Source organism: Bos taurus, chromosome 5 (genome assembly GCF_002263795.3).
Source record: "Bos taurus isolate L1 Dominette 01449 registration number 42190680 breed Hereford chromosome 5, ARS-UCD2.0, whole genome shotgun sequence".
Classification (NCBI taxonomy): Eukaryota; Metazoa; Chordata; class Mammalia; order Artiodactyla; family Bovidae; genus Bos; species Bos taurus.
In genome coordinates this window covers 67,959,862-67,971,375 of record NC_037332.1, presented here as the reverse complement: position 1 = coordinate 67,971,375, position 11,514 = coordinate 67,959,862, and the positions used below count along the sequence as shown (strand labels likewise).

Below are 11,514 nucleotides of genomic sequence, written 5' to 3'. Positions count from 1 at the left end.
CCCTGTCAGTACCCTGAAAGAAAATTAAAGTCACTCAGTCGTGTCCAACTCTTTGTGACTCCATGGACAATAGCCTACCAGGCTCCTCCGTCCATGGGATTTTCCAGGCAAGAATACCTGAGTGGGTTGCCATTTCCTTCTCCAGGGGATCTTCCCAACCCAGGGATTGAACCCAGGCCTCCCACACTGCAGACAGATGCTTTAATGTCTGAGCCACCAGGGAAGCCCTGTTAGTACCCTACCGACAGGTTAACTGATCTAGTCCTCGAAACAGCCACATGAGGGAGGTACTGATGTTTCCACCTCGTTTCACAGCTGAGGTGATTGAGGCCCAGAGAGGTTAAACGACAAGCCCAAAGTCACACAGCAAACGGTAAGCTAGGATTTGAACACAGCTTGTCCAAAATTTAAGAAGCTATTGGGACTTCCCTGGTGGTTCCAGTGGCTCAGACTCCACACTCCCAAAGCAGGGGGCCCAGGTTTGATCCCTGGTCAGGAACTAGGTTCCACAAGCTGCCACTAAGAGTTTGCATGCCTCAACTAAAAATCCCGTGTGTAACACTAAGACCCAGCACAGCCAAACAAGCAAACAAATAAATATTTTTAAACTCCATTTTAAAAAATAGAAGCTATTGGTTCAGCCACCCTCCCTTAAATCCTTTTTGACTGAAGAGGAACAAAGCAGCCCATCCATTTCAGAACACAGGACACTGTGGTGATTCATGGCGGTGGTTCTCCCCGAGCTCCTTCTGGCATAAACATCTAGATTTTTCCACAAAACCATCCCTGGGAAATGCCTGTTGTTTCCTCACATGGGACTCTGAGGCCACGGGGAGGGCTAGGTTACAAAGTCTCATTTTATTTCTCAGTCAGTAGACTGGCCTTTGCCCTATTCTTATGTACAAGTACTTCGCCCTCTGAGCCTCTGCACTGACCTTCTCTGATTCTAAAACTTCTCTCTGCACAAAACATTCCATTTCCATAATGTGGCCTTTCTACTTTGTGGAGACTTCTCTTCTCTGCAAATATTGACAAGAGGTTTCCCCCCCACCCGTTGATGAATTAACACACCTCAGCCCAGCCAGCATTCTCTGTGCCCTGTATGCTTTGAAATGTACACAGAAGTGTTCTCGCTGGTTTTATTCACAGAGAGAACCGACTGGTCTCGGACGCAATGAGAACAAAAAAAAAGAACATAACAAGGAGGATCCCAAGAGAAGAGGTTTTCAAGCAGATGCTGAGACTGCCTAATGATGGTTTAACTAGTATCCAAGCCTTCCAGCAAGGAAGAGGGAAAGGAGACTGCATTAGGATGGCTAGTTTTACTTGTCCTCCTGGGAGCTCGGATATTCAAGTGAAGTATTTATTTTAAAAGTTGCTGTCTATTTATGGCAAATGAGGTGGGTTCCTGTTTATGATTTTGACATATGTGTTTTTGTTTTCAAATAAATGTGTTTACCAGGAAGCCACCAGGGAAGCCCACTCTAAGGTATGCTGTGCTGTGCTTAGTTGCTCAGTCATGTCCAATTCTTTGCAACCCCATGGACGGAGGAGCCTGGCAGGGTAAAGTCCATGGGGATTCTCCAGGCAAGAATACTGGAGTGGGTTGCCATGCCTTCCTCCAGGAGATCTTCCCAACCCAGGGATCGAACCCAGGTCTTCCGCACTGCAGGCAGATTCTTTACTGACTGAGCCACGAGAGGAGCCCAAGCAAATACACAGAGGTGACCAAAAGGTGCATCAGGGTTGGGATGACACACACAGGAAGTCCACAGGGATCTCTGCAGGACGGGGGGTGGGGGCAGGGTCTTCACCTGCTCCTCCTCCTTCCCCCATGAGGAAGGCTGGAAGGTGCTTCGTTGAGCTTCAAGAGCAGCCCCTTCCCAGGACCCCTTCTCTCCTGAAGGAAGGGGAGCCCAGGCAGAGGGCACAGAACCTACCGAGAAGGTTCCCAGCTACACAGGGCATCTCTCAGTAGGACCTGGGCCTCCTGTTTCCCACAGAACGTCAGACCACTTGGGGTCTCTCTGTTTCTATTGTTATACCCAAGGAATGGAGGTTCCATTAGATCACGCCTGACATGTGTTTGCTTCCAGAAAGGATGTGTCACGTGGACACTATTCTTCCTCCTGCTGCACGAGGGGCCTCGGTGTAGACGTGCAGCACAAGCGTGCCTGTGTGAGTGCCCTGGGCCCCAGTGTATCTGAACAAAGGATCAGGGAAGGTGCCAAAATGGAGCAATAGCTCAAACTCCCTGTTCCCAGCATGGCACTGACCTGCCCTGCAGCCCTTCATCATAACGAATAAAATATTAATGTATTTTATTTATGCTCTAATGAATTTCATTATAAATACAATTAACGCTCTTACTCATCTCAGACACAACACCTCGAGAATCTAATGAACAAAGTTTCAAGAGAGTCACATCCTGTCATTATCCATAACTAAACTCAAGATTCTAGGAGATATCCACAGACCCTAAAAATCAGCCCTTATAACTTGAAGCGTGTATTTCTTATAAATAGCTTTAGGAGCCGTGTTGAATGAAAAAACGGGGGGTGGGGGGGCATGCTTACCATTGCACAGGACGCTAAGCTTAATATCAAAAACATGCACAGAAATGCCTACCGCTGTCATAAACTGTCACTCTGTGATATACCACGTGTCATGTGATGCTCGCTTACATAGTAACAGGCTTGATTTTCTTGTGATCCCTGGATTCTTGCTCTCTCATTGGCGGGAGGGATGCTGGTCCTCAGGGCCAGCTGAACCTTGGGGAACCTACTGAGCATCTTACAGAGAGAGTTATTCCCTGGGACACAAAGCCCCAAGTCCAGCGTTGCGTTCGATAAACGCGTGTGTCTCAGTGAGCTGTGAGAAGGCCGAGGTCACACCCCAGAAAAACATGTGGGTCTCCCACATTTGGTGTATACCTATATAGCTGGGGTTTAAAAAAAAAAAAAAGATTTTATTTTTTATAGCAGTTTTAGTGACGTGAAAGTCACTCAGTCTTGTCCGACTCTTTTTGCACAGTCCATGGGATTCTCCGGGCCAGAATACTGCAGTGGGATCTTTCCCTTCTCCAGGGGATCTTCCCAACCCAGGCATCGAACCCAGGTCTCCCGCATTGCAGGCAGATTCTTTACCAGCTGAGCTACAAGGGAAGCCTAAAGCAGTCTTAGGTTCACAGCAAAACTGAACAAAACTTACAGAAATTTCCCACATATTCCCTGCCCCTACACACACACACAAACACACACACACACAGCCAACCCACCATCAGCACCTCCACCAAAATGGCACGTGCATTATAGTCCACCCTGACACATTATCACGGAAAGCCCGTGGATTCCCTCAGGGTTCACTCTTGGTTTTGTACATTCTAGGGTTTAATTAGACAAATGTATAACGACATGCATCCCCCATAACAGTATCATATGGTTTCATATTCTTGCCCTAAGAATCTTTTTTTTTCTTAAGAATCCTCTTTTCATATACTGACTTTTCCCCCCTGAGCTATAACCTATAAGCTTTTTCTCATATCATTAAATCTTTTCTGGAAAACAAAAAATGAATATCTCTATTAGTTAAAGTACAGACAGCTAAGCTGCTGTATCAGAGGCCCCAAAGTGCTGTATCTTCAAAGAGTGGTCCAGATAAGACACACGTGTCTTTCTCTCTCATTCAGCAGATGGAGGTGGGCAGGGCTCTCTGGGGCTGGCCATCCAGGGACCCTGCCTGGGTCCTTCCTTCTTGTTTTAATCTGGCTAAAACCAGATTGTCCCCTTTCTGTGCATGTTACCACCCAGAGGTTCTTCTGGAAAATGGGACAATAATGCCCAGCTCTTTGGTCCATCTGGGAGCCAAATGAAACAGTGCATGTAAGCACCTCATCGCGTGAGGCAGAGGCGGTGTTTTTATTAGAATATCCTTATTTCAGAGGATCAGGGAAGGAGCAGAGTTTATAACAGTGACAGTGAGCTAAGCCCTTGTGAAGCACGGCTCTTGAAATTCGCATGGGGTGGCGGGGGGCACCCCACACACACCAGAAGTGACCCTGGGCAGGCCCAGCCCTGATCTTTTCTTCCCTTCCTTTACTTAATGGCCCTCAGTGTGGACTCCGGCAGAATGCCACAAGAATCATAAAAAGAAATTTAGAAGGCAGTTGTTGAGCTGTGTGAGCCACACAGGAGGCAAGGTAATTGCATTCCAAATCATGTTCCTGTCTCCTCATTTTCACCATGAGAAATTCATTTCACCAACAATTAGGCTCAAATTCACTATAGCAAGAAAGGAGCCAGGAAGGGAGGTGCCTGTGACAGAACCAACCACCCCGCCACATACACACGCCCTAGAGCACCCGCACAAAATCCCCTTCCCACACTAGGGTTTTGGGGGAGAGTGGGGAGTATTAGCTCCTGACAACACCCCGTCACTTTATAGGGCTCCTAAAGGGGAAGACACAATGCAAGGCTGTGTTTTCCTTTGTTTAATTTTGTAACTACTCTCAAATGAGGTGGAGAAGGAAATGGCAACCCCCTCCAGTATTCTTGCCTGCAGAATTCCATGGACAGGGGAGCCTGGTGGGCTACAGTCTGGGATTGCGAAGAGTTGGACACGACTGAACACACAGCCCACACACACTCAGATGAGGCCGGTGAGGGTTCCTGGTGATGATGGGCCCAGCGCATGGAGGGGCCTTTCTTCCTGTTCTCCGCACTTGGCCCTGAGGCAGAGGTGGGCCTTTCCTTCTGCCTCTCCTTCCGGCTGACCCTGCATTCTCCCCGGGGTCACCCTCACATCCTGGAGCATCAGCTGAGGCTCTGAGACACACTCCTCACCAGCTGGGCTCAGGGTCCCCTGGGAGGTATTTTAAAATGTGGAGTGTGCTCCCCAATTCCCAAAGGACTCCCTGGCTTGGGGCCCTGGAATGACATTTGGAGGCTGTTGTAGGCAGGAGGGAGCCAGACTGGAGTAGAGACAGGGAACTGTCTTGAACTTGACAATGTTGCCCGTTCACATTTTCAGATCTCATATGCTGAGAAATGCATTATTCACATTCAAATAATAATAACAGCAGCCACTCACCCAGCACCCTCTTTGTGCCCACTGCTATTCTAAGCGTTTGACCATGTGCATAAACAACTTAATCCTCTGGCAACTCTGGGAGATGAGCACTGTTATTACCCCTGTTTAAAGGGGAAGAAAAGAAGGCCACTGAGAAGCTAAGACTCACCTGCCAGGGACTCCCGCCTACCAGCATCAGGGCGATGTCCTCTTTCTTCAACTTCCCTTTACTGCCATGGTTTCCTACTCTGTGCTCTGCACTCAGCTGCTCTGATCTGCTGAAAGTGTGCAGGGGTCCTTGGTGGGTGTTCGAGCATCTTTACAATGTACACAAGTGGCTGTCGGGTTCATTCTCTTCCCTATTGTTTTTTCCCACACATATCATGGTACATCTCATAATACTATTTCATCATCCTGCCTCCTCCTGGCCCACCAGTCCATCCCTCACGAGAGATGTCAGGATTGAGTCCAACCTCCCAACACCATAAATGATGCCACAGGACATTTGTATGCACATTCCCTTACGGACACATGAGAGATCCATCAACTTCGCCGGGGCTGATGCCCAGGAGCAGGACTGCTAGATCACAGTGTGCAATGCTTGATCTGCCTAAACACCGGGAAGCCAGTGGTCTACTCTCCCCCCAGGAGAGCCTGGGAGTCCCTTCACTCGGCCTTAAACAGCTTACTGTCTCAGGTCTGTCGAGTATGAAGTGGCCTCCCGTTATTTCCATTCACCTCTTAATCACTCATGAGTTTGCACATCTCTCATCTCTTGGGCTTCCCAGGTGTCATAGTGGTAAAGAATCCACCTGTTGATGCAGGAGACATAGGAGACGTGGGTTTGATCTCTGGGTCAGGAAGATCCCCTAGGAAATGGTTACCCACTTCAGTATTCTTGCCTGGAAAATTCCACGGACAGAGGAACCTGGTGGGCTACAGTCCATGGGGTCACAAAGAGTTGGACATGACTGAGCAACTGAGCACACACACACCCCTCTTGTAAAGACTGGGGTTTCCTCTGCGAGGAATAACCAAGTCAGTGTCCTCTGCCTCCTTCTTTTGGGGCTCCTGTCTTCTTATTGATGACCCGGAATTTCTCACTGTCACCTGGGTCTAAATCTCTTGTCAGTTTTCGACACTGAAATTGTCTTCGCCTGATGACGTCTCTCTAATAACTTGTCCAGGGTGGTCTTTGTGGTCAGACCTTTTGATGCAGTCATTTTGCTTTATGCTTTGTGGATTTTTTTTGTGGGAAGGCGGGGCACAATATGCAGCTTGTGGGATCTTAATTCCCCAACCAGGGATTGAACCCAGGCCCATATCAGTAAGAGATGGAGTCTTAACCACCGGACCACCAGGACATTCCCTGTGGTTTATACCTTGAGGCCATGGTATATGAAGTTTTTCTCCACCTCTACATTACAGAGATATTTTCAGTATTTACCACATAAACTCTATGGTTGTACGATATATATTTAGGTCTTTACTCTGTTTTATGCCTAGTTTTGATGCTGTTTTATAGTTATACATACAGTAATTGAGTTTCTCTGGCATTATCTGCTAAGGTATTTTTCTTTTTCTTTTGATTTTCTGCAACTTTTTAGTTCTGTGGCTTTGTTTCTTCAGGAGAGTAGTTTGTGTTTAAAGCAAAGTAACAGGGCTGCAAAGCAGCAGCCTGCTCTTCTCAGAGGTAGACACTAGGCGGCGCACCTTCCCTTTCTGCACTTTACAAGCCATGTGAGCTGGCGTAAAAGCCAAGTGAGTCCCAGCCTTACTTTGCTCACCTGAAAAACGGGTACCACAGTTCTGAGGGTTCTTACAAAGATTAACAGAACAAGTCACTGCACATCAAGTGACCTGAAGGTACAGTTCTACTTCCTGACCGCAGTTCTCATTAATAATGTTTCATCTCTTTATAGCTCTTCTCAGGGCCAATTTAAGGCCTTTGTTATCCCCACGCCCTTGTGCTGGCTTGAGTTACTCCCACATCATTCCAAATATAATGAAGGCAGCCCTTCCTGTGTTCAAGCTAACATTTACAAATACACAAGCAGTGGGGGCTTCTCTGGTGGTCCAGTGGTTAAGAATCCGCTTTCCAATGCAGGGGATGCGGGTTCAATCCCTGGTCAGGGAACTAAGATCCCATACACCAGGGAGCAGCTAAGCCCACGGCCACAACTCCTGAGCCTGCACGCTCTGGAGCTCTCGCACCGCAATAATAACCCAGTGCAGCGAAAAAAACAAAATTAAACCAAACCCAAAACAACAAAAAACAAATATAGGGGCAATGGATCCAATGGTATTTCATTGGCTAAAATATTATAGGAGGCATTTCAAGATTTGTCCATTATAATTTTGCTGCATTTTTTTCCCCTTCATATTTTAAAGCATTTTGTAAAAGGTCTCAAATGTCTTTGTAAACACTAGGTCTTTTTTTCTTAGTACTTAGTGGATAAAAGTGAGGAACCGAGGGTGTAGAGTCTAGTTCCGAGTTGTACAGGGCCCAAACCTGCCCTTACACCCTTCCCTCCTTCACCACCAACTCATCTCATGGCTGCCGTTACACCTGCTGTGTAGACACTGACTCCAATCCAGCACCACCTCTGCCTCCTGCACCTGAGACCCACCACCCTCAACTCGAGCTTCTGATATCCCCCTCCAACCTGCCCCTCCTCCAGTTTTCCCATCTCAGTGAAATGGCACCTCTAGCCTCAATCCTTCCAGTGTTGAAGCTCCAGACAGGGGAATCATCATTCTTTCTCCAGCCCCCCCACCCCTGCTCCGCAACATTCAACCCAACACCATGTCCTGTTGGTTCTACTCCCACCTTCAGCTGAAACACCATCCCTCTCCCCGCGACCACTGCAGCGCCCTCCACCTGGTGCAAAGCCTCGGCCGCCCTCAGCCCAGTGTTCCTGGCCACCTGGGAGAGCGGTCACACCCTCCTCTGCTCAGAGCCCTCCACTGGCTCACACTCTGGATCCTACCTGATTTGCCCCTTCTTGTTATCTCTGACCTTCACTCATTCTTTCTCGGCTTCACCCACCATGCTACACTTTGACATTTCCCCCACCCAGTCCTTCTCTGCCTCAGGGCCTTTACATTTGGTGACCTCTGCCTGGAATGCTTTCCCCCAGGATTGCTTTCACCTGTCTTCAAAGGTCACCTTCTCCATGGGGTCTACCTCTACCACTTTCATTAAAATTCCACTCCCCACGCCCTACAGACCTCTCCCCTTCCCTGTTTAGGTTTTTCTCCAGGATACTTAACACTATCTGACATTCAATACAGTTGATCTATTTAGTTATTTTTGCTTGTTTCCTTCTATATAATTTTTGACAAGGATTACTGATGTTTCTTGTTGACTGCTGAACTCTCCTGCTGAGAACAGTACCTGGTATCTAGTATCTGTGGAGGAGATGTACATTCACCCACCCTACCTGACCACACACACCTTCAGAGGTGAGATGTTTGTTTTGGTCCAAGTTCTCTAGATAAAGTGGACCAGTAGAGGATGAGTAGGCAGATAGATACAGGTAATAGATTCATTATAAAGAATTGGCTGGTACAAATACGTGCGTGCTAAGTGCCAAGTTGCTTCAGCCATGTCCCTTTGTGACCCACTGAAAACCACACCCTGGATGTTGTTTCTTAGACCTTTTAAGGTGTTCTAAACCACAGTGCGGAGAAGGCAATGGCACCCCACTCCAGTACTCTTGCCTGGAAAATCCCATGGATGGAGGAGCCTGGTAGGCTGCAGTCCATGGGGTCGCAAAGAGTCGGACACGACTGAGCGACTTCACTTTCACTTTTCACTTTCATGCATTGGAGGAGGAAATGGCAACTCACTCTAGTGTTCTTGCCTGGAGAATCCCAGGGACAGGGGAGCCTGGTGGGCCGCCGTCTATGGGGTCACACAGAGTCGGACACGACTGAACTGACTTAGCAGCAGCAGCAGCAGCAGCAGCCTCCTCTGACCATGGGATTCTCCAGGCAACAATACTGGAGTAGGTTGCCATGCCCTTTTCCAGGGGATATTCCTGATCCAGGGATCGAATCTGGGTCTTCCACACTGCAGGTAGATTCTTTACCACTGAGCCACTGGGGAAGCCCCAAATATGGAGGCTGAGAAGTCTCACACGCTACCTACCATCTGCAAGGGGTCAACAAGACTAAAATATGAACCTCAACACATCGACCAGGCCCGACAGTGCAGCATCAATGAAACTGAGCACCGAATTCTCAGCATCACCAACATGAGTCCTAAAGTCCATTCAGTTCTCAGGCAAACGATCCCCGGGACTACCATTCAGTAAGAAGGCACAACACGGTGGATATTAATACCTTTTAATGTTTCACATTGCTTTTTTTTTTCTTCCAGAATATTTATAACAAAAATACATGGAATTTAATGAGTTTCAATACACCAGGCGATTACAGAGACAAGTCTATAAGGTGGGATTCTTCTTGTGGGGGCAGAATATTCCATTCCACGAAGAAGACAGAATCACAACATGATTAGGCTTGATCACCCTGTACTGCCTGTGCTCTAGTTTCAGAAATTGGCAGACTTGGAGGGGAAAATAAAAAATTTAAAAAAATAATAAATAAAACCGAACACAGTCAGCTGCCTCAATTCCCCTCTCTTTTTCCTTTTTCCCTTCTCTTCACACAACCAGATGGGGTGGGGTGAGGCAGGGCCGTGGGAGGTCAGGGGCCCTGCTGACCGAATGCTGGGCAGACACCGAGTTCCCTGAGGTGATCGAGAAACGGACTTTGAATCAACCGCTCAGTGTTGTGGCTGAGAAAGACACACAGAGGGAAGACCCCAAAAGAGGGCTGGGGGGCTGCAAGAACTGCTGGTGGGAGGCCTGCCGGCCACAGCATATTTAACATTCTACTTCTGCAGAGGGGACACGGCCTAGATATAACGCACAGTCAGTAGCTGTAGCCGGAAATCTCTAACTGCAGGGTTAATACCTCTTTGTGATAATCCGAGTTGGAATGCTGGCAGAGCATGAACACTTCTGCCCAAATTCCACCAAGTACAGTCAAAAGAAAAAGTCAAACCCACTTGGTTTTTAAATGAAAATCCTTCACATCCACCTGTGTTCAAAAATAATAAATTATGATATTAACAGCTTCCTTTTAAAAGCAAAGCAATTACCACAAAAGTTAAATTTTCAAGTGTAGAGAGGCTTTTTTCCTATGAATGTAGTTCTCGAAGGGATAGATACCTAGCACACATGAAAAATAAAGCTGTGGTATCTTGTGATTTCAGCTTAAAGCCAAAGCTACTCCCCAAAACAGTTTTAAACAAGCGCTAAATGTTTTCCATTGCAATAGATCTCAGCTCACTTAGACCAGCACACAACAGGCTAAATAAAGACATCTTTTGTTTTTCCCCATTTCAGGTGTACATCTGCCTCCATGATGAAGAATGTGGAAACCACACGGCACTACCGAGTCCTCTGCGGTGGAGACTCCTTCAGATAGGCTGGCCGGGTAGCCACTGCCTCTTCTAAACAGAACTAGAAACAATCACCAGTGGTGTGGCATGTGAGCAAACTGGCCAACCGTGCTTCCCTTGTTCTGGGAGGAGACGTGGGCCACAAGGCGGTCTCTCCCGGGACGAGCCTGGGAGCTTCCCCATGCTTTCCCGGTGATGAGTCGCTTGTATGTGCACATGGTAGCCATGACTTGCTTTTGGACCAAAATTGTTTGCTATCATCTCTAGTATCACTAACACCGAGAAGAAAAAGTGAAAAAAGAATCAACATTAGAAAGCTTGACGGTGAGCGTAAGAAAACCCACAAAGGAAAGGCCAAGAGAAAACTGCTTTGACGGTTCCATCACCACCCACCACGAGGGGCTTGGGGCTGGTGACTTCATGGACGCATCGCTCTGATGCTCTGCCAAGAGCCAGTTTTCAGTCCATCACGGTAACCCCAATGCAATGCTGCCTGCCTTCCACGAATCACCTCCCGCCTGTGAGATCCAAGGGGGCCTCGAGGAGTGTAAGCACGGGACACGCAGGTGCCAAACCCGAGAGCCTTTCGCAGCACTTCGCCTTGGACTTGGGCAAGAAACACATCAGTGGTTTGGAGTCTAGGCAGCAGCATCTACATTGGGGCTTAACCTCAGCAACCGGTCTGGAGGATGTTTCCCCCGGAGCGCTTGGTCACCGACAGAGTCGTGAACACCTGCAGGGGCGGAGACAACATGAGAGTTTCAGACACTGGGGTGAAAGTTAGCAGAGGAGTTGAGATAACACCATATGTACAAAGGATGACTTGGCCGAGTACTTAAAATGTACACAACAGAGGGGTAATACGACCAAGGTAAGCATTTCACCAAGGTAAAGCAGAGAAAATGTAGGCTCTACCTAATAAAGCACTTATTATTAGCATGTGATTTATGAAGTGATTAAAACAATCTCTCTGG

The 11,514-nt window shown here is 47.7% G+C and overlaps 1 protein-coding gene across 1 annotated transcript in view; it reads right to left on the bottom strand.

Annotated features, from left to right (window-relative positions):
• Positions 1-9,401: 9,401 nt before the first annotated feature.
• Positions 9,402-11,514, bottom strand: part of TXNRD1 (thioredoxin reductase 1) — a 63,037-nt gene continuing 60,924 nt past the window's right edge. The window contains exon 15 of the mRNA NM_174625.5: positions 9,402-11,273. Within this exon, the coding sequence (NP_777050.1) occupies positions 11,205-11,273 (69 nt within the window). The 3' untranslated portion in view covers positions 9,402-11,204. The remainder of the gene's footprint in view (positions 11,274-11,514) is intronic.